The sequence below is a fragment of the Triticum urartu genome, chromosome 2A (assembly GCF_056163025.1).
Source record: "Triticum urartu cultivar PI428250 chromosome 2A, HENAU_Tu73, whole genome shotgun sequence".
Taxonomy (NCBI): domain Eukaryota; kingdom Viridiplantae; phylum Streptophyta; class Magnoliopsida; order Poales; family Poaceae; genus Triticum; species Triticum urartu.
This window is the reverse complement of record NC_141874.1, coordinates 372,468,419-372,492,081: the sequence shown is the minus strand read 5'-3', so window position 1 is coordinate 372,492,081 and position 23,663 is coordinate 372,468,419. Positions and strand designations below refer to the sequence as shown.

The window sequence follows — 23,663 nt, the reverse complement described above, 5'->3', positions numbered from 1 at the left end:
GAAAGTCTGTATCACCGTATCATCTAAGTATATTCTCCCCACATCTAAGCTCCAATAAATAACGCAGCAAAAAAAAAAGCACAAACATAGTGGACATCAGGTAGAAGTCCTAGACACACCCTTAAGGATTATATTACATACTGAATGCATCTCTAACAAAATAAGCCCCCTCTCTCCAAACAACCACCCCAACCCATGTTGTACTGGGACATAAATTTTTCAACGCTCTTGCCCGTCGCCACATGCAAACTTAAACAATCTGAGTGTTCAGTCGCCTGGTACTGCAACAACCGACATAATTCTTGAAGAAGACAACATAAAATGTACTACTAGTAACTAATACAGAATTTTCTCTGAGCGCCCAGAGCTGATGTTCTCAGAAACTAACACGGTTCCATGTCTCATTACACCAGATTTTCATTTTTATTGTGATGTTCAACTCTTGATAAAAACTTCTTAGTCGAACACAAAGTGTTGCGGCACCGACGAGTGTTACACAGAAAACATATACTAGGATAACTAGAGTTACAATCCACAAGTGTGTAGTTCCGCATGCAACCCGTGCATGTCTTCAACTCAAGGCAACCGGCGCAAGGAAGCCAATGTTGAACCCGAAGGAGATGCAGCTCAATTCCTCATCGTGCTTTCCGAGCATCTTCATCTGAATGGTGTAAGAACCCTGCCACAGAGCAAAATGACCGCGTGTTGGTCAAAAAAAATCGGAGGACAACTGATACAAACAATTCGATGAACATCTGTCATGCCCTGGGCTCAAATGCCCAGTAATGAGAAAATATGCACATCATAATTCAGAAACAGAAGTAAATGTGCTGAACGAAATCTTACTGGTGGAGTGATTGATGGTAAGGTTTGCGAGTGAGATAGCTCAAAATCAGAAGTTGCCGGGCATTGGGTCTTCGTACAGATGTCATCCGTTTCAGAGTAAACATTGAAGATCCAATATTTAACATCAATAACCAGCTTCCCCTCGGTGATGTTTTTATCTGCACACAAGGACATGGAAAGACATTAAAAACAATAATTCTACATGGGGAAGGACAATAAACAAAACATGTGCTGTCAATTTGACTCATGATAAGATAAGCACCATAACCTTACGATTTTAACTGGAGAGTAGAGAACCATTCATAGCTCATATGGTAAACATATACACCCTCTGTAACTAAATGTAAGATGTTTTTGCAGTTCAAAGTAAAGGCAATGATTATCAGGATTGGGGAGTTCCTAAAGGTTCCATCCAACAGGCAAATTAGAGATCTATGGAGTAAGAAGCACATACGACTGGCCACTTACAAAACACGTTAAGAATCCCATTTGAAGTAGGGAAAGTTGGCATGAATCAGAACATGATTCTCAATGTTTGAATGGCATGACCAAATATTCCTTGCATCACATACAGACCCTCACAATGCATGAGATGGAATTCTGATTTGGTGTCGCAAAAGGATGATCACTAGATGATCTCAGTCGCCATATGCTGAACTCAATCAGTCACTTTCCACATGTGAATGCTAAGGCAGGCAACACGAACATAACTCAATTAAACAGACTATTAGCCAATGCTTGCCAGAATCAATTGACTAGTAGAACCAGTAGCAACGTTCTTGCTGCACAACTCAAAGCTGCAATTTACCTTTTGCAGTAAAGGTAAGATTAAGCTGCTCTTAAGTTTGCACTATTCTGGTACAGCGATAAATGACCATTTTGTATGCTGGCCAGCACATTACAGGACTCAGCAAAGTACAGAGACTCAATAACTTCTGCGAGAACCAGTAAAAAGGGAATAAAAGACTTAATGGATCAATATATAGCCATACAATGTGTAGTAAAAACGGAATAAAAGACAGATAATGTGTACATATAGTTATATTATCTGCAGTACTAATAGGCAAGAGCCAACTGCCATGCCTTTTCCAATGAATTATATATCTAGAGCCAACTACTCATATTAAGAAATCTTCCATCCTTGAGAAATATTCATGCCAAGGACTCTTGGTTCTGTACATGGGCAAATAGTTTCTCAGACGAAGTTTTAAGAGATTATCGCTAGCTAAGGGTTATATATCTAGAGCCAACTAATCATTATAAGAAATCTTCCATCCTTGAAAAATATTCATGCCAAGGACTCTTGGTTCTGTATATGGGAAAATAGTTTCTCAGACTAAGTTTTAAGAGATTATCGCCAGCTAAGGGTTATATATCTAGAGCCAACTACTCATTATAAGAAATCTTCCATCCTTGAAAAATATTCATGTCAAGGACTCTTTGGTTCTGTACATGGGAAAATAGTTTCTCAGACGAAGTTTTAAGAGATTATCGCCAGCTAAGGGGCTATAATTCTACAGACTGCTGTCGCGCATAAACTACAAATGGTGGCACCGACTGAAGAACTTCACAGATTTTCAAAGAAGTATTCCCTCCAAACTTTGTACTAAATCAGCGACAATTAATATGGATCGGAGGGAGTAGTAATTTTCTGAAATACAGCCTCTTAACAGCAATGGATCATATAAGTCACACAAAGCAAAGCACCCATTTGCTAAAGCTCATAGCAAGAGACTTCACCCATCACAATTTCACAGCCACAATGCAAGAAAGCAAAGCAGAAAAATCCCAATCTTAAATAAACACAAAGCAAGCTAAATAATTTTATTTATTTATTCATAGCTAGAGACTTCACCGATCACAACTTCACAGCCACAAGGCTAGAAAGCAAAGCAGGAAAAACCCAATCTTAAATATACACAAAGCAAGCGAAATAATTTTATTTATTTATTTTAGAGAAGAAACTATGTCCCAATAACCGCACACAAAGTTAGCCCATAACATTTAAGTTCAGATATACTACAAAGCTTAACTCCCGATTGGTAATTTCTTCCAGAGCCCTAACTAGTGGACCAGATACATGGCAGAACAAAGTAGGCAAACACGCAAGGAAATAAAAGCATACATAAATTACGCCCAGAGAGAGGTTTACCTGTTGTAGCGGAGATCTTGAAGGTGGCCGGCACGCCGCGCTCGACCGGATCAGGCACGATCTCCACGCCGCTCACCTTCACCGGGTAGTTTTTGCCCTTATCTGCAAACCACAGCAGCAACAACAGAAGTTAGCAAATCCACACGAAATCTCCACCTCCGGGAACCCCAAGTGGCTGTAAAAGACGAGATTTTCGGGGGCAGAACTCCTGGGCTGCTACTTACTGCAGTACTCGACATCGGTGACGGCGTAGGCTGCCGGGAGGAGGAGGAGGAGACAGACGGCTGCGGCGGCGAGGAGGCTCTGCTTGGTCGCCATGGTCGTGGGGTTGGACTTGGAGAGTTGGGGGACTTGTTTGTGAGGCGAGAGGTTTTCCTGGCCTGGTTTTATAAAATAAGTCGAGAGGGGATAAAGAGAGTTCGTGTCAGTTTTCCTTCTTCTCGCGTGTTCGTTTTGGCTTTGTAAGATTGGTCGGCTGGCGACACTGACGCGTGGAGCCAGAATATTGACAGTCTTAGTTAATTCCGAGGAGGATTGTGATTATCGAAGCAGTTGTAGCACGGATGGTTCCTTGGCGAAACTTTTTATTCATAGAGTACTTTTTATTGCAAGATGATCATCATACATCTGGTCAAGCTCGACCGGATCAGGCACGTCACCTTTGCATCACTTGTTAGTCACCTTTGCATCACTTGTTAGAGCAAGTATAATAGAGATGAGTTAGCGGGCTATAAAAAATAAACTAGTATATTTCTGCTTAGTTGGAGGAAAGAGAAGAGGAGAGAGAAGGTAAACGGGCTCTTCGTAAAGAGTCAGCTCTAGTACGTGCTCCTAGACATTTTGTAAGAATGAAAGGTGGGCCACATAATAAAAAAGTAGTACACTCTTTTGATCTACTATTATACATGTTGACTATAAGATGGGCTGTAAATGACATGGCACTGGCTTATAGCCAGCAGCTGGCTATACTATTAACCATGCTCTTATACTCCCTCCTTCCATCTATATAGGGCCTAATGCGGTTTTCGAGGCTAACTTTGATCAAATACTAAAGCAATAATATATGACATGCAACTTACACAAAGCACACCGTTAAATTCGCGTGTGAAAGAAGTTTTCAATGATATAATTTTCACATTGTGCATGTCATGTACTATTAATCTTGTCAATAGTCAAAGGCGGTCCTAAAAACACATTAATCCCTATATAGATAGAAGGAGGTAGTAGTAGTTAACAATCAAAGTCTTAATTGTCATTGCTATGAAACCAACCCTGGCAAATGACCCGCACATCTAGCCTATCGATGTACAACTCCTCCTTTTTTCAACAAGTGGCAAAAAGGAGCAAGAAGACACGAGGATCTACTCGTCGGAAGAAGAAGCAGAGCTAGAACAGTTTAGGGAAACAGATCCAGCAGGAGCAGAAACAGAAGACTTTGCAGCAGAGCTTCCAGCTTTGGCTTCAGGAGCAGAGCGAGTTGTTTTTCCTTTAGTGTCATGTGTTTCAGCTTTGTAAACAGGAGTAGCTTATGTGTCACTGACAACATCATAGGGGGCGAGAAACAGTAGATCAATTGAGGAGGATCTCTGTGGCAGCACTGGGGTAGTCCTTCGTGTGGAGGAACCTCAGACATGTCAAAATGGTCATAATCTTTCTTGATGCCCTTGGCATGAAACTGCTTTCTGGTGTAATGCTTTCGAAGATGAACCCAAGAGCGATTCTTCTTTTCCTTCGCCAAAAGTAGCACTTGACGATCTATACTGTGTAGAAGGTTTATCTTGTAGCCAAGTGAACTTTCTCTTTTCTGTCCAATTTGATATGCCTTTCATGTTTTTGCTGAGTCCGAAGACAAGCACTACAAAATATGCTCTATTCAGTAATTGAAACATGGTGACGAAACGTGAAACATCGTCGAAGATCATTTTCTGTGACGGTCCACCGTCACGAGGTTTTTGTAACGCCCCGAGACCGATGTGCCACGTGTCCTCCAGTTATTCGCTGTGATTGCCTTGTCATTGCTTGCGTGTCATGCATTGCATATCATGTCATCATGTGCATTTCATTTGCATACGTGTTCGTCTCATGCATTCAAGCTTTTTCCCCGTTGTCCGTTTTGCAGTCCGGCGCTTCGTTCTCCTCCGGTGGTTATTTCTACCTTCTTTTCATGTGTGGGGGTTAAACATTTCCGGATTGGACCGAGACTTGCCAAGCGGTCTTGGTTTACTACCGGTAGACCGCCTGTCAAGTTTCGTGCCATTTGGACTTCGTTTGATACTCCAATGGTTAACCGAGGGACCGAAAAGGCCTCATGTGTGTTGCAGCCCAACACCCTTCCAAAGTAGCCCAAAACCCACTTAAACCTCCTCCATCATCTCGGTCGTTCGATCACGACCGCGTGGCCGAAAACCGCACCTCATTTGGACTCTCCTAGCTCCCTCTACCTATAAATATGTGCACCCCGTTCATTTTCGCAGACGAAACCCTAGTCTCCTTCCTCCTCCAGCCGCCGGACGTGTCCGACCGGGCCGGACACGCCCGCCCCGCTTCCCTCCGCCATTCCTCGCCCGCCACGTGGCACCCCGGCGTCGCGCCGCCGCCGTGGCCCGCGGAAGCCCGCGGTCGGCCCTTCTCCGCGCCGACCGGGCCCAAGCCCCGCGCCTCCAGCCCGCGCGACTCCGCGCCGCCCGCCGAGGCGACCCGCCGCCGCCGCCATATGTGCCGCCAGGTGCTCGCCGGCCACCGCGGCACCTGCCGGAGCTCCGCCCCGCGCCGCAGCCGGCCATCGCCGTCGCCTTCGCGTGCGCCTCCCGCGGCCGCCGCCCTGCTCGCCGGACCTCGCCGCGCCCCGATCCGGTCGCCGGCCGCCGGATCCGGCCACCCCATCCTCCCGCCGGCGGCTACTTCTTCTTCCCCGACAAATCCGGCCGGTTACAGTGTCTCCGTCCGTGCCTTGGTTCGCGCCCCGGATGAACCCTAGATCTGGAGGTCTATTTTTTTCACGAAGTCCCCGAGTTTTCCACGTTTCATATGGCCATGTTCATCGTGCCGTAACTCCGCATCCGTAGCTCCGATTCATGCATATAGCATATAAAAATGTTCGTCTCAGAGAGTACATCATTTCATGTCATTGCATCATTTTCATTTGAGTTCATCTTGACGCCCGAAATGCTGTTAGAAGAGTGCTACTTGAGTTATTTGTCAGATCTGCTGCTCCATTTAGATATTTGTCATTTTTGCCATGATTATTGTGTGCATGATATGCCCATGAGCTCTACATATGTTTTGTTAAGGGTTTTGCCATCTTTCCAGAGGTGCAACCCATGTATTTTTGTGATGTGTGTGGTGTCTAGCACAAGCTTGCAAAGTGGGGCACTTGGTAATGCTGATTTCAGGGACTTGGCATTTCCACTAAGTCCTTGAGCTGTTTATCTCATTATGCCATATGTTCATGTTGTTTCCTAGTGATCCGTGCCTCTTTTGAGGATGATCAGTTAGGTTGTTTTGTTAATCTTGTAGTGCTTTATCCATCCATGTCTTTGTTTGCAATTATGGAGCACCCTAGCTTGAGTCAATCGAGCTCTACTTTTGCTACTTCGTGAATCTGGGCAGATTGTCTACTTGTTAGCGATTTTGCCGAGGATGTTGTAGTTGATCCGTGCATGCTATGCTATTGTTCTTGCCATGTCTAGCTTGTATTTTGTGTATTCTTGATGGGTGTATTCTTAGCTTGTCATGACTTGCTCCGTAGTGAGTGCATCGAGCTCGTAAACATGCCTACTTGATATCTGTTTCAGCATGCTCCAGTTTTCACTAAGTCTGAGAACTGATTATGTTTTTGCCATGTTCACATGCTTGCAATTGTATTTTCTGATCCCTTTTAGCTCAAGGTCACTAAGGGACTTTTGTTAAGCTCATTGAGTAGATCCATGCCATGCTTTACTTTGCCATGTTCAGGTCCTGTAGCATATAGTTTTCATGTTTCGAAGAGTGCTATCTGATCTGAAATTCCAGACAAGTGTTAATTTCACCAAGTCTGAGATCTGTTTACCATATGCATTTTTGCCATGCTTGTTTGAACCTGTTAATGTATGAATTGGCCGTAGCTCAGTGCTAAACTTTTGTTAAGCATCATGAATGCATCCCTTCCATGTATTTTGTTGCCATGTTTAAGTGTTGTAGCATGTTCATCGTGTTGCATTTAGATGGCTACTTGCTGTATATCGCAGACCGGTGCCATATTTGAATTGCTTGCCATTTTCAAACCGTAACTCCGATTCCGGTGATCTTTATATCATTTTCAAGCAATTTCATCTCACCTTTCCAATGGAACACTTGGATTTCCAAGTTGAGGCCAGGTTCAAGCATTCCTTTGTAAATCATGCATATGCATCGCATCCCGCATCTCGCATATCATATCATGTTCTTGTGTTGGTTGTTTACTATGATGTGTGCTTCTTTCCGGTGTTTGCTTCTTCGGGTTGGTTCCGGTAATGTCGCGTTTGTGAGGACTCGTTCGTCTACGTCCGTTTGTCTTCTTCATGGACCCGTTCTTCTTCCTTGCGGGATTTCAGGCAAGATGACCATACCCTCGAAATCACTTCTATCTTTGCTTGCTTAGTTGCTCGCTCTTTTGCTATGCCTATGCTGCGATACCTACCACTTGCTTATCATGCCTCCCATATTGTTGAACCAAGCCTCTAACCCACCTTGTCCTAGCAAACCGTTGATTGGCTATGTTACCGCTTTGCTCAGCCCCTCTTATAGCGTTGTTAGTTGCAGGTGAAGATTGAAGTTTTGTTCCTTGTTGGAACATGGAGATGTCGTTCCTGGTTGGAACATGTTTACTTGTTGGGATATCACAATATATCTTATTTAATTAATGCATCTATATACTTGGTAAAGGGTGGAAGGCTCGGCCTTATGCCTGGTGTTTTGTTCCACTCTTGCCGCCCTAGTTTCTGTCATATCGGTGTTATGTTCCCGGATTTTGCGTTCCTTACGCGGTTGGGTTATAATGGGAACCCCTTGACAATTCGCCTTGAATAAAACTCCTCCAGCAAGGCCCAACATTGGTTTTACCATTCGCCACCTAGCCTTTTCTCAAGGGTCATCTTATTTTAACCCCCCCCCCCCGGGCCAGTGCTTCTCTAAGTGTTGGTCCAACTGAGCGATGTCCGAGGCTACCAGGGGCAACTCTGGGCTGGCTTACCCGACGTCTTGCTCATCCGGTGTGCCCTGAGAATGAGATATGTGCAGCTCCTATCGGGATTTGTCGGCACATCTGGGTGGCTTTGCTGGTCTTGTTTTACCATTGTCGAAATGTCTTGTAACCGGGATTCCGAGTCTGATCGGGTCTTCCCGCTAGAAGGTCTATTCCTTCGTTGACCGTGAGAGCTTGTCATGGGCTAAGTTGGGACACCCCTGCAGGGTTTTGAACTTTCGAAAGCCGTGCCCGCGGTTATGGGCAGATGGGAATTTGTTAACGTCCGGTTGTAGAAAACCTGAAGTTGACCTTAATTAAAATGTATCAACCGTGTGTGTAACCGTGATGGTCTCTTTCCGGCGGAGTCCGGGAAGTGAACACGGTGTTGGAGTTATGCTTGACGTAGGTTGTTTTAGGATCACTTCTTGATCATACTTTTATCGACCGTGCTTTGCCTTCTCTTCTCGCTCTCATTTCCGTATGTTAGCCCATACATGCTAGTCGCTTGCTACAGCTCCACCTCATACCTTTACCTTACCCATAAGCTTAAATAGTCTTGATCGCGAGGGTGCAAGATTGCTGAGTCCCCGTGGCTCACAGATTACTTCCAAAACCAGCTTGCAGGTGCCGATGAGCCCGTGCAGACGACACAACCAAGCTCAGGAGGAGCTCGATGAAGATCTTGTCCTTTGTGGTGTTTCGTTCTAGTTGATCAGTAGTGGAGCCCAGTTGGGGTCGATTGGGGACTTTGTCGCATTTGGGGTTCTTCTTTTATTTTGGTTCCGTAGTCGGACCCTGATTGTATTTGGATGTTGTAATGCTTTATTCATGTAATTGTTTGAAGTGGCGATTGTAAGCCAACTATGTATCTTTTCCCCTATTGTATTACATGGGTTGTTTGCGAAGATTACCTCACTTGCGACATTGCTTTCAATGCGGTTATGCCTCTAAGTCGTGCTTCGACACGTGGGAGATATAGCCGCATCGAGGGCGTTACAGTTTTTCCCTCGGGGTAGCTTCTACTTGTGATAGGCGTTGGGATTTCCCCGAAGAGGAAGGGTGATGTAGTATAGTACCCAATAGTATTTCCCTCAGTTAAGAACCAAGGTTTATCGAACCAGTAGAAGACTTACACAAACAAATATAAATGGTACTTGCTGATGTCTACTATACAACCTTCTTCTTGTAGACGTTGTTGGGCCTCAAAGTGAAGAGGTTTGTAGGACAGTAGCAAATTTCCCTCAAGTGGATGACCTAAGGTTTATCAATCCGTAGAAGGCGTAGGATGAAGATGGTCTCTCTCAAGCAACCCTGCAACCAAATAACAAAGAGTCTCTTGTGTCCCCAACACACCCAATACAATGGTAAATTGTATAGGTGCACTAGTTCGGCGAAGAGATGGTGATACAAGTGGTATATGGATGGTAGATAATGGTTTTTGTAATCTGAAAATATAAAAACAGCAAGGTAACTAATGATAAAAGTGAGCACAAACGGTATTGCAATGTGTTGAAACAAGGCCTAGGGTTCATACTTTCGCTAGTGCAAGTTCCCTCAACAATAATAATATAATTGGATCATATAACTATCCCTCAACATGCAACAAAGAGTCACTCCAAAGTCACTAATAGCGGAGAACGAACGAAGAGATTATGGTAGGGTACGAAACCACCTCAAAGTTATTCTTTCCAATCAATCCGTTGGGCTATTCCTATAAGTGTCCCAAACAGCCCTAGAGTTCGTACTAGAATAACACCTTAAAACACAAATCAACCAAAACCCTAATGTCACCTAGATATTCCAATGTCACCTCAAGTATCCATGGGTATGGTTATACGATATGCATCACACAATCTCAGATTCATCTATTCAACCAAGACATAGAACCTCAAAGAGTGCCCCAAAGTTCCTATCGGAGAATCACGACGAAAATGTGTGCCAACCCCTATGCATAGGTTCATGGGCGGAACCCGCAAGTTGATCACCAAAACATACATCAAGTGAATCACGTGGTATCCCATTGTCACCACAGATACGCACGGCAAGACATACATCAAGTGTTCTAAAATCTTTAAAGACTCAATCCGATAAGATTACTTCAAGGGGAAAAATCAATTCATTACAAGAGACTAGAGGGGGAGGAGAAACATAAGATCCGACTATAATAGCAAAGCTTGCGATACATCAAGATCGAACACGAGAGAGAGAGATCAAACACATAGCTACTGGTACATACCCTCAGCCCCGAGGGAGAACTACTCCCTTCTCGTCATGGAGAGCGTCAGGATGATGAAGATGGCCACCAGAGAAGGATTCCCCCTTCGTCAGGGTGCCGGAATGGGTCTAGATTGGCTTTCGGTGGCTACGGAGGCTTCTAGCGGCGGAACTCCCGATCTATTGTGTTCCCAGATGTTTTTAGGGTATATGGAGATATATAGGCAGAAGAAGTGCATCAGGGGAGCCACGAGGGGCCCACGAGGGTGGAGGGCGCGCCCAAGGGGGGTGGGCGCGCCCCACTGCCTCGTGGCTTCCTCGTTGCTTCCCTTACGTGGACTCCAAGTCTCCCGGGTTGCTTTCCTTCCAAAAATAAGTTCTGTGAAGTTTCAGGTCAATTGGACTCCGTTTGATTTTCCTTTTCTGCGATACTCTAAAACAAGGAAAAAGCAGAAACTGACACTGGGCTCTAGGTTAATAGGTTAGTCCCAAAAATCATATAAAATAGCATATAAAGACATATAAAACATACAAGGTTGATAATATAATAGCATGTAACAATCAAAAATTATAGATACGTTGGAGACGTATCAGCATCCCCAAGCTTAATTCCTGCTCGTCCTCGAGTAGGTAAATGATAAAAACAGAATTTTTGATGCGGAGTGCTACTTGGCATAATTTCAATGTAATTCTTCTTAATTGTGGCATGAATATTCAGATCCGAAAGATTCAAGACAAAAGTTCATATTGTCATAAAAATGATAATACTTCAAGCATACTAACAAAGCAATTATGTCTTCTCAAAATAACATGGCTAAAGAAAGTTATCCCTACAAAATCATATAGTCTGGCTATGCTCTATCTTCACCGCACAAAATATTTAAATCATGCACAACCCCGATGACAAGACAAGCAATTGTTTCATACTTTTGAAATTCTCAAAACTTTTTCAATCTTCGCGCAATACATGAGCGTGAGCCATGGATATAGCACTATAGGTGGAACAGAGTGGTGGTTGTGGAGAAGACAAAAAGGGAGAAGATAGTCTCACATCGACTAGGCGTATCAACGGGCTATGGAGATGCCCATCAATAGATATCAATGTGAGTGAGTAGGGATTGCCATGCAACGGATGTCCTAAAGCTATAAGTATATGAAAGCTCAAAAAGAAACTAAGTGGGTGTGCATCCAACTTGCTTGCTCATGAAGACCTAGGGCAATTTGAGGAAGCCCATCATTAGAATATACAAGCCAAGTTCTATAATGAAAGATTCCCACTAGTATATGAAAGTGACAACATAGGAGACTCTCTATCATGAAGATCATGGTGCTACTTTGAAGCACAAGTGTGGTAAAAGGATAGTAGCATTGCACCTTATCTCGTTTTCTCTTATTTTATTATTATTATTATTATTATTATTATTATTATTATTATTATTTCTTATTTGTTTGGGCCTTCTCTTTTTTTATGGCCTCTTTTCTCTTTTTTTTATTTGGGCTTCTTTGGCCTCTTTTATTTATTTATTTTCGTCCGGAGTCTCATCCCGACTTGTGGGGGGATCATAGTCTCCATCATCCTTTCCTCACTGGGACAATGCTCTAATAATGATGATCATCACACTTTTATTTTCTTACAACTCAAGAATTACAACTCGATACTTAGAACAAAATATGACTCTATATGAATGCCTCCGGCGGTGTGTCGGGATGTGCAATGATGCATGAGTGACATGTATGAAGGAGTTATGAATGGTGGCTTTGCCACAAATACAATGCCGACTACATGATCATGCAAAGCAATATGACAATGATGAAGCGTGTCATAATAACGGAACGGTGGAAAGTTGCATGGCAATATATCTCGGAATGGCTATGGAAATGCCATAATAGGTAGGTATGGTGGCTGTTTTGAGGAAGGTATATGGTGGGTTTATGGTACCGGCGAAAGTTGCACGGTACTAGAGAGGCTAGCAATGGTGGAAGGGTGAGAGTGCGTATAATCCATGGACTCAACATTAGTCATAAAGAACTCACATACTTATTGCAAAAATCTATTAGTTATCGAAACAAAGTACTACACGCATGCTCCTAGGGGGATATATTGGTAGGAAAAGACCATCGCTCGTCCCCGACCGCCACTCATAAGGAAGGCAATCAATAAATAAACCATGCTCCGACTTCATCACATAACGGTTCACCATACGTGCATGCTACGGGAATCACAAACTTCAACACAAGTATTTCTCAAATTCACAACTACTCAACTAGCATGACTCTAATATCACCATCTCCATATCTCAAAACAATCATCAAGCATCAAACTTCTCTTAGTATTCAATACTCTATATGAAAGTTTTTACTATTCTTGGATGCCTAGCATATTAGGATTATTTAAGCAAATTACCATGCTATTTAAAACTCTCAAAATAATATAAGTGAAGCATGAGATAATAATAGTTTCTATAAAACAAAACCACCACCGTGCTCTAAAAGATATAAGTGAAGTACTAGAGCAAACAACAAACTACTCCGAAAGATATAAGTGAAGATCGATGAGTAGTCGAATAATTATGCAACTATGTGAAGACTCTATAACATTTAAGAATTTTAGATCTTGGTATTTTATTCGAACAGCAAGCAAAGCAAAATAAAATTAAATTCTAAGAATGGCAAACATCATGTGAAGAAGCAAAAACTTAGGATCAACCGAAACTAACCAATAGTTGTTGAAGAAGAAAGGTGGGATGCCAACCGGGGCATCCCCAAGCTTAGACGCTTGAGACTTATTGAAATATTATCTTGGGGTGCCTTGTGAATCCCCAAGCTTGAGCTTTTGTGTCTCCTTAATTCCTCTCATATCACGGTCTCCCTAAATCTCAAAAGCTTCATCCACACAAAACTCAACAAGGACTCGTGAGATAAGTTAGTATAAACCATTGCACAAACCTTATCATACTCTACTGTAGCAAATCACTAAAATTATTATTCAAAATTGCATACTATATGCCTCTGCATATTTAATAGTCCTATCCTCAAATAGAATCATTAAAGGAGCAAGCATATGCAAACAATGCAAACATAACAGCAATCTGCCTAAACAGGATAGTCTGTAAATAATGCTGCAACATCCATACTTCCCTAACTCCACTTATGAAAGAAAAATTCCCACTGTAGTAAATTTATCAGAGATCAGTATGCAAAAGGTTTCAACATTTTATCACATTCTGACTTTTCTAGGGAATTATTGCAACAGCGGTAAAGTTTCTGTTTTCAAACAGCAACATGTGGACTTGTAACATAGGCATAGTAAAGGCTATCAATGCCACTTTGTCGGGTTTCGGGTTCCGGCAGACCCTTGAGGTTCGAACACTGGGGTGCGCGCGGAGATCTCTCCTCTACCGATCTATGTCCGATCCTCTCGTGCGAACTAAGATGAAAATGATGAACAACACAAGAGACACGATGTTTATACTGGTTCGGGCCACCATTGTGGCGTAATACCCTACTCCAGTGTGTGGTGTGGTGGATTGCCTCTGGGGCTGATGATGGACAGTACAAGGGAAGAACAGCCTCGCAAGAGGTGTTATTGAGCTGGTGCGATGAACTGCTAGGGTGAGTTCAGTCGCCTCTCTCTCTCTCTGCTGGGGTTCTACCAGATCTCTCCCGGGGGTCTCTCCTTTTCTACTCTGTGGTGGCTAGCTCTATTTATAGAGGCCCTGGGCCTCTCTCCAAATAATGAGCAGGAGGGGCGCCAACAATTGGCCATTTCGAAGGGGAACATCTAGTACAAGTTATCCTGACCAAAGGTGGTGTTCGGCTGCCAAAAGCACTGGCGATGACGCCGTCTTGGGCTCCACGGTGACCTCCGTCCTGCCGTCCGGCTGGTCTTGGTCTCGTTGCACCGGAATGGTAACCTTTGCCTGATGCCTTGGCCTGTGCTTGCCCCCTTTGCACCAAAGAGGAAACAAGGACATTGCGCAGGCCGGCGCCCGCCTGGTCTCAATCGTCATGGCTTACGTCACGGGTTCCTCGCGAGGTACCCCTGCCTTGATCTCTCCGCCTCCTCGCGAGCCTGCCTGATGAGGCTGCCTCTAAGGAAGCTTACTGTCGTCCGCCCCGCGAGGCTTGGCCCCTCGCGAGGGTCTTTGAGCTTGAGCTGATGAAGATGGGCCGCGCTGGGCCCCGCTTGAGCCACGCCGCAGGCCGCAAGCAGGCAAGTCTGGGGACCCCCGTTCCCAGAACGCCGACAGTAGCCCCCGGGCCCAAGGCGCGCGCGGGCTTGGCTTAGCAGAGAAGCAAAGGGGCAAGCGCAAAGCGCCGCGGGCCCTAACAGCCTGCGGCCTTGGGTGCCGCGTGGCGGTTGATTAGGCGTGGGCATCTGCACTTCCCACGACGCCTTGCTGCGTGCCCGGCTAAGCGGACCCGTAGTTGCACACAGTTGTTCCTCCTTTGGCTGCCCGCTCACCTCCTACCTTTCCTCTTCTCCGAGCTCCAACCTCCGCCACCAATCCGGCCCGAGCTCTTCCCCTTCCCCAATGCCATGGCGCCGACAAAGAAGGGAAGGGGGAAGAAGCCCACGCCTTCATCCTGCGCACCTCCAGCGGTGGCCCCCGCCGTCGATCGGTCAATCATACTCCACCCGGAAGCCTTGGACAAGGTCCACTCCTCCCTCGCTTCCATCTTCAACGAGTGCGGCCGGACCATAGTTTGGCCCACATCCCACGCCTTTCTTGCTAGGACCGTCACGGAGGTCCGATTCTTCGCCGATGCCCTATGGGCGGGTCTGGTTCCCCCCTTTTCTGCTTTCTTCAATGTTGTGCTCTCCCATTATCAGATCCACATGATGCACCTCGGGCCGGAGTCCATTACCCTCTTGGTCGTCTTTGCTTTCGTGTGCGAGGCGATGATAGGCATCCCTCCTTCTGTTGCTCTGTTGTGACACTTCTTCTCTTTGCGCCTGAGCGATCCCACTCAGTGCTCGGGGTGCGTAAGCTTCTTCGCCGTGCCCGAGACGGCTGCTTCAGGGATTGACTTCGGCCTTCCGCCTTCTCAGGCCAGGTTCAGGGAGCGGTGGCTGTACGTGGACGTCGGGGTGCCTAGCCCCTTGCTCTCACACCCGACCTTGCCTGTTGTTCCCAACCCAGGCTGGGGTCATGAACCGCTCGCGAGCCCCGGCTTGCTTTCGTCTGGCGCCGCTTCAAAAGTTTGAGGGCGCACAATGTGACAGCGCCCAAGGTGGTGAGGGAGTTCCTTCTGTGTTGCATTGCTCCTCTCTAGCGCCACTCTCGCCAGATGTGGGACTTTGCGGGGCGCGGAGACCACATGCGGCTTCAGGAGGAGGATTTGGCGCCCGAAGTGCTGCGGATGGTGCTTCGGGTCTTGACTGGTGATCCTTCCCCAGGCAGCCTACGGAGCGGTGGAGTCCTTCTGTACCTTTGTTCCGGCAGGGCCGATTTCGTGAAGCAGATGCCCAGCTTCGACGAGTGGGGGCTGCGCCCGGCTGGCCTCACGGGGCCACGCGAGAACCCAGTTGTCGTGGTTGCTCCCCCCGCCGCCCACAGCAGTCCCTCCCCAGGCGACAGAGCGGGAAGAGAGCCGGCGGGGGCCGAGGTGGCTGATGTCGAGGTGGTGGCGCCGCGTGAAGCCTCGAAGGCGGCATCTCCCGAGGCCCTCCCTGGGGCGGCGGTTGATGCAGGGTTTTGGCCTCCGGCTCCTGAGGCCGGGGCTCCCGAGCCCCCAGCCATTCTTCGCGAGGCGATGCCCGATGGTGCCCCCAAAGCTGACTCCTCCGGCGCCAACAATCCTGAGGCTTCTTCTGCGCCCCAGGCCGACCCCCGCCCCAGGCGCTTGGGTCGGTTTCGTGTAGACTTCGAGGCCCTTCGCAAGAGGAAGGAGGCCTCAGGCGGCAGCGACCGCCCTTGCCTCTTGTTGAAGTGCAGGAAGTACTTTGCCATGGACGAGCAAGTCTTCTTCTTTCCCTGCTCACTTGCTCTGTTATCCTTGTGGCTGACCGTGGCCCTTCAGGTCCCGCCTTGCTGAGTCTGTCGAGTCGACCCAGGAGCCAGCCCCAGCAGCTTCGCCCCCTTTGCTGGCTCCGGGTCTGCCGAGCTCAGGTGGCGCCCTCGCCGCTGGACCGGTTGGTGGAGTGATCTGCTCCATAGGGCGCCTCGAGCTTGCTCGCCCGATGCTCTTTCTTCACGGGTCTTCTTGGGGCGCGTCAGGCTTGCCCCGTGCCCCTTCTCTGGTCATAGAAGGCGAATGGCTGAGGTCTGTCTTTGGCTCCTCCTCCATGGGTGGATCGACGTCGGGCCAGACTCTCAGGGCGGTCCATCCGGCGATGGCTGGGGCGGCAGCCCCCTGCCCCACACCTGGAGGGGGCTTACCGCCCCGGGGCCCTCTGCATGCTCCAGCGGAAGAAGGTGATGTGGAAGAGGTGCTCAGGCGTGCTTGGGAGCGTCGTGCCCTTCGTGAAGAGTTCCTCCAGGGGGCGGCGGATGAGGTGAGCCGAATCGGGGCAGAGCTTGCTGACGAGGATGCGTGCCTTGAGGCCGAAGGTTTGCGCCTTGTTGAGAAGTGCAAACTAAAGGTTGCTGTAGCCCTCGTGCGTCACCAATGTGATCTTGACAACGCGAAGGCTAAGGCGATGCTGGCAGCTTCGCGGGAGGCCTGCTCCCTGGCCGTTGAGGAGGCTCGGGAGGCAGACCGGCGGTGCAAGGATGCGGAGGAGCGCGCACGGAGCTCCAAGCCTGGAGCAACTCCCTGGAGCAGCAAGTGGAATTGCGCCAGGCGGCCCTTGAGTCGATGGGGGCAGCCTCCGTCGACGGGCAGAGCTTCTGAAGCGCGAGGAGGTGCTGACGTTGGAGGCTGCCGAGCGCAACTTTAACCTTGAGCGGTTGGAGACGAGGGAGCGCCTGGTGGCCCAGATGGAGGATGACGTTGCCACGCGCGAAGCCCGAGCCCAGGAAGAAGTCGATCGCCGCGTGGCGGAAGCTCGCTCGGCCCACGAGCGTGAACACGGGACGAGGTTGGGGCTGATCAAGGCCGAGGCCGAGGGCAGGACCGCAGCCCTCAGGGCCAAACTGACCGAAGCAACGCGGCGTGCAGACTCCTCCGCAGCCGCCCTCGGCGCGGCGCAGGCGGAGCTGTCCTCTTCCCGGGCCGAGCAGCTTCTTCTTCAATAGAGGGTCGATGACGCCGAGGCCGTCGCGCAGCGAAGTGAGGACGAGCTCTGTCGGGGATATACCCCGCGGTGTAAACCGGCCGGAATTTAACCCGGCCAGGACTTGGCGGTTTATCTAAAGACCCCGCTGACACTTGGCGAGTCAGCGGCGACCCGCCCTGACCTGGCGGTTTACAAGCAACCCACCTGGTCATTATGACTCACTGGTAATCCGGCGTGCGGGACAAACAGATGACAAGGCCCAAGACCCAGAAGGCCGGTTCACGTCTAATGGTGGGCCGGTTTAAGAGGAAGGCAGGAGGAATATTATCTTACAAGGATTTAAGATCTGGACTTGTATCCGATTTGTATTGGAGATAGACTAGTCCTAATCCTAATAGGACTCTACATATAACCCGCCCCTCCAACATATATAAGGAGGGGCAGGGCTCCCGAAAGTGGGACAAGATTCACAAGTTCCACAAGTTAGACAAATTAGGTTTAGACAATAGCTCTCAAGATAGAGCACTCTTGTAACCGTGATCATCATCATCAATATCAATGAAGCAGGACGTAGGCTTTTACCTCCACCATGAGGGGCCGAACCTGGGTAAAATCTCGCGTCTCTTGTCCCGCTCAACCCCTCTCAAGCTACCACATAGATGCGTTGGCCTCGCGACTAAGTCCTGACACTAAGGACATCTGCCGTGACAATTCCACGACAGTTGGCGCCCACCGTGGGGCTCGCGCACGGTGGTGTTGAGTTCTTGGAGGGATCTTTTTCAGAGTCTCGAGAAGTTCGCAATTGGCCGGATGAAGAAAGTTTGGCAGGAAATAGTCTTTGGCAAAGCCGGTAAATCCCACGTTTGTGATCAGAATTGTTATTAATGTTAGAGCTGGCAATATGAGTTTTTGGTCTGAAGACAAGTTAGGGTTCAAAGTTTTTCTGTGCGCCGCCGATGAAAAGTGATCCGTCGAATCCGATCTGGTAACTAGCAATAAAGTTTGGCGGATTTTTTCGGAGGAAGGACACCCGAGCCGGACACCCAAATCGGGTCGGATCTGACAAGGAACTGCACGTGCAGCGGGCTCGCGTACAAGCAACAGCACCCAGAGTGCCATTGCTATCGGAACCAACGGATGCTAGAATAATACGTATCCAAGGAATACCACTTCTCCTGAGCAGCTCAAGTCCCAAAGGAAATCACCACATGAAAAGACAGGCTACATGCATGGCTCTGTGGAAGGAAAAAACATTAACTAACTGGATCGGCTACCGGACAAGGAAAATATCCGGTTTACTACTACTTGTTGAAACAAGCGTGGAGTCCAGATTAAAGAAAAAAATATAGAAAAGGGAAGCCACGACCGGGGGAGGACAATAGACATGGACCCGGTTTCGTCTCACCGGCTCAGCGCACCGTCCCGTCTCTGAGTCGCCGGCCTTACTTCTTCCAACAAGAGCCGCCGCGGCCGTAACAATCAGGTGCTATTTTCCTAAAAATCTTTTTTGATGTAATTACATAATGTCAAAAGATTTTCTCGAGGTATGCTATTGTGTACACAGGTCAATTACCTCATGATTAAAGTATGATCCGGTCCCCGCGCGCTGTCATTGGAGGTCGCGGCTATATCCACACTATATCAAATGGCTTATCAGATGTGCGCAAATCACCGCCTCAACGGTCCGGTCTACATCAACTCACCGGGCCGTGCCTGTAGCCGGTTCATTTGACCATACCCGCGCCGGTTCAACCGTCCGCGCCCACGGCCGACCCATCTGTCCGCGCGGCTTACAATGCCACGGCCAACTCACGCGTCCGCTCTGTCATTTAAATATCACGGTTGACTCTGATATGTATATCAACAAATCAGAGCCGCCCCTGCGGTCTTGAGCCGCCGAGGGCATGTTCAGCCGCCTCGGTCGCGATAAACGGATCATCCGTTGTCCGAACAAATCAGGTGACATCTATCTAAGTCTATTTTTGACATATATTGTTTTCGTAAAAAGAACAATTACATTGGTTTTGCATATTTTTATATGCAGGACAATTATTCACCACAACATTGGTGTTATACCATGCATATGGAGCGCGCACTGGCGTCATTATATACTGGCTTTTGACCATTCCGCACTGCTCAACGGAGGCGCGCAAACCACCTGTGGTCCGGTTTACGTCAACACGCGGCCGGTTCTCCATCTACGCCGGCTTACAATGCCCGGAGGCGACTCCCCGTCCGTGCCGGTTCACAATACCCGCAGGCGACTCTCCGTCCGCGCCGGTTTACAACTCCCGCGGCCGACTCTCCCGTCCGCGCCGATTTACTACGCCGCGGCCGACTCATCTGGCTGTGCCGTCTCTGAAGCTACGGCCGTCTTTGTCGTCCGTCTCTCGCGGCCTGGTCTACATCAACATACCGGGCCGCACCTGTCTGCATGAGCTGTTTATTGGGCGCACAAGTCGCCGCCACTACAGTTTTGATTAACTTCAAATCACCAGTTGGAAGGAACCATTGGCCGAGTTGCTGACACAGCTCATATGGGATCATTTACAACCCGCAGTCACCTCAACCTTCTGTGGATTCACATCGCGCCGGGTCACATCACGCTATCAACATCAATGATATACAAATTATGCCAGTTTATGTCACGGTCAAATATGGAGAATCTCAAGCCAACTCCTCGAGTCACCTTGAGACTTGGGGGCTACAATGATATGACTTAGCAAACGTTGCCGGTTTTCAGTGAAGTTAAGAACCCCAATACGTTGGAGGGAAAGATAACCCGGTCCCGGATTCACATCGTGCTATCAGAAGATTTCCGGATTAGAAAGTATATGACAGTTACAAAATCCCGTCTCAATAAAGAAGTTTCAGGTCATCAGAAAAGGATTCCGGTTTACAATCCAGTACAAGGGAAATTTGTTCTCCGACAAAGCTCTGAAGCTCTCAAATCCGGTTTAAGAATTTCCGGTTCAAAAAGGAATTAACTTCTCGCAAGTTCGAGTTTAAAGGCCATCAGAGAATTTCTGGCTAAAAATGAAGATTCCGTTTTAAAATCCGGTTCAAGGGAAAGATGTCTCCCACAAAGCTTTGAAGCTCTCAATATCCGGTTCAAGTAGAATTTATCTCTTGCAAAAAAGTTAAAAAGTGCCAAAGAGGACCTGCTGCCACGATGCGCGGTTCGAACTTGGGTATCCCACCTTACTGGCCTGACATATTATAGATCACTTGGGGGCTTCTGCTTCATAAAGCGGGGTCTCTGTTCTTTTACATCATGTGTGGTTACACGGAGTTGTTCTAAAGCGGCCTCCGGTTTACCCCTTGAGTTTGCTTTTTAAAAGCATTGTGTTATATCACTTGGAGGATTGGTTGTGTCCGAACCAATACCATACCTCTTGATAGGCGAGAGCCACCAGATCACTTGGGGACTTGGTCATGTCTGAACCACTCATGCCTTTTGATCGGCCTAAGCCACAGAATCACTTGGGGGCTTGGTCGAACCCGAACCATGACCATGCCACTTGATCGGCATAAATGCCACGGTTTCATTTGGGGACCTGGCTGACTAGAACCATAGTTACACCTAATGGGAGCTTGGTCGTGTTCGGCCATGGTAACACCATCTGATCAGCTCAAATAAACCTTTTTTGCAATGTTTTGTCATTGCACTTGATTTACACTTTTCTTTGAAGGGTTTTTTTTGCTTTTTATTGCGTTTTTTAAACCGACAAAGTTTTTTAACCAATCAATTGACGGAACACAGTTCACGTCAATCCGGAGACTATTTGCTCGGTTTGATCCTTGTTGTTAACATCCTCTTATGGAGTAACACGGTGTTTATCACAACCCGGCACGGTTTTATTATAAACCGGTACAATATGGAAGGAGTTATCAGTACTCAAGATTTGGGTTATCACCCTCGCTACAAAAAGTTGGTAAAACCAACGATGTGATTCAATGTCACAGGTATGATATATTTCATATTTGATTATTCTTAAGTACAACCTTGGTTATAAACCCGGGTTATATGTTGGGTATTATGACCCGTCTGGCGGTAAACCGCCAGGACATTTTAAACTTGTTGTATGCAGAAACAGGTTTGTTAAACCGGCCTGGCTTTGGACAACAAGTCGCCAGTATATATTTTGATTGCGCCATTGGAATCATGCGCTTATAAATCATTGGGTTATATTATTCAAATAGCCAAACTTGGCTGAAATTTCATTATGATGTTGAATGAATAAGGTTTTCATACCGGATTATATTATCTTGAATAGCCAACATGGCTGGATTTTTATTATTAAGGTTTTCAAAAGTCTCTATAGCGCAATGTCTACTCTTTTATCAAAGGATATGCTTTATTTTACAATGGAAGGAATAGTCCCGAGTCGCTGCAGGCTTACAACCCGGCACTTGGGGGCTACATTATTCAAATTGAGATTACATGCAAGTCTCATGTTGCTGCAAGCATGCACCATGACACTTGGGGGCTAATGCAAAGTCATTTTTACTAGTCTTATTGAAGACCCGACTCATCATATTATAATGAGCCGGCCCTTGGGGGTTACCAATTGCTCCTGTCAACAATTCAAGGTACACACGTTTTCGTCCATAATATTGAAGAATCCATTTCTCAGTTGGTAAAGCACAAAGCTCTTAACCTTGTGGACGTGGGTTCAAGCCCTACGATGGAAGCTACATTATAATATGTTATTTTCATTAAAGTATATATATCAAGTCCCGGTTCAGTATTATCTTACTAAGCCGGCCCTTGGGGGCCACACGTTGCTGTTCAAAGTTTACAAGATTATACTTACAAAGTCCCTGCTCATTATTGCATAATGACCCGGCCCTTGGGGGCTACACTGGTTGAAGTTTTTATGAGCATCAAGTAATTACAAGTCCCAGGTTGCTGCAAGCATGACAACCCGGCACTTGGGGGCTACATATATGGAGTATTCAGTTTTGAGATGAACAAACCGGATTTCTTCAAGGTTGAAACACTTATTGGAGCAAGTCTTAAGTTATCACTATGTTCTCCTCTTAAGACTTGGGGGCTACAGGTATTATGCATATAAAGGAGGAATATCTTCATTTTATCAGTTTTGAGCAAATCAGGAAGATCAATTACATAACCCGGTGTTGACAACAATTATGACCCGGTGCCATCAATATTTATAAACCGGCCATTTTGGTAATATTAAACCGGCAAGTTTTACATCTTCAAACCGGCTGAATATCAGATAAGTATTTTCAGACCCATATTTCTTAAACCGGCGGAGCTGAATCAAAGGAGTTATTCTTCACAATATTTCTCGGTGACAAGCCAATGTCGGCAAATTGATTATGAAGCTGGTTTGTTGACCCAGATTTCCCAGAAGGAGGAAATAACAAGGACTTAAGGATGATCAGGTACCGGTTTATAAAAATTCTTAACCCGGAGCATAACCTGTCAAATTTGTTCTTGTGTTTATTTTGCAGTATAAGTTTACCATGAATAAATCCAAGCTAAACTTGGGGGCTAATGTCGGGGATATACCCCGTGGTGTAAACCGGCCGGAAGTTAACCCAGCCAGGACTTGGCGGTTTATCTGAAGATCCCGCTGACACTTGGCGAGTCACCGGCGACCCGCCCTGACTTGGCGGTTTACAAGCAACCCACCTGGTCATTATGACTCACTGGTAATCCGGTGTGCGGGACAGACAGATGACAAGGCCCAAGACCCAGAAGGCCGGTTCACGTCTAATGGTGGGCCGGTTTAAGAGGAAGGCAGGAGGAATATTATCTTACAAGGATTTAAGATCTGGACTTGTATCCGGTTTGTATTGGAGATAGACTAGTCCTAATCCTAATAGGACTCTACATATAACCCGCCCCTCCAACATATATAAGGAGGGGCAGGGCTCCCGAAAGTGGGACAAGATTCACAAGTTCCACAAGTTAGACAAATTAGGTTTAGACAATAGCTCTCAAGATAGAGCACTCTTGTAACCGTGATCATCATCATCAATATCAATGAAGCAGGACGTAGGCTTTTACCTCCACCATGAGGGGCCGAACCTGGGTAAAACCTCACGTCTCTCGT

The 23,663-nt window shown here is 47.0% G+C and overlaps 1 protein-coding gene across 1 annotated transcript; it reads right to left on the bottom strand.

Moving 5' to 3' along the window:
• Window positions 1-279: 279 nt before the first annotated feature.
• LOC125529967 (uncharacterized) lies at window positions 280-3,439 on the bottom strand. The gene is made up of 4 exons (XM_048694388.2): window positions 3,223-3,439; window positions 2,999-3,100; window positions 847-1,004; window positions 280-679 (listed from the first exon to the last, which is right to left on the bottom strand). Exons 1-4 carry the CDS (start codon window positions 3,314-3,316, stop codon window positions 572-574), a joined length of 462 nt encoding a protein of 153 aa, XP_048550345.1. The 5' UTR covers window positions 3,317-3,439; the 3' UTR covers window positions 280-571.
• Between the last annotated feature and the right edge of the window lie 20,224 nt (window positions 3,440-23,663).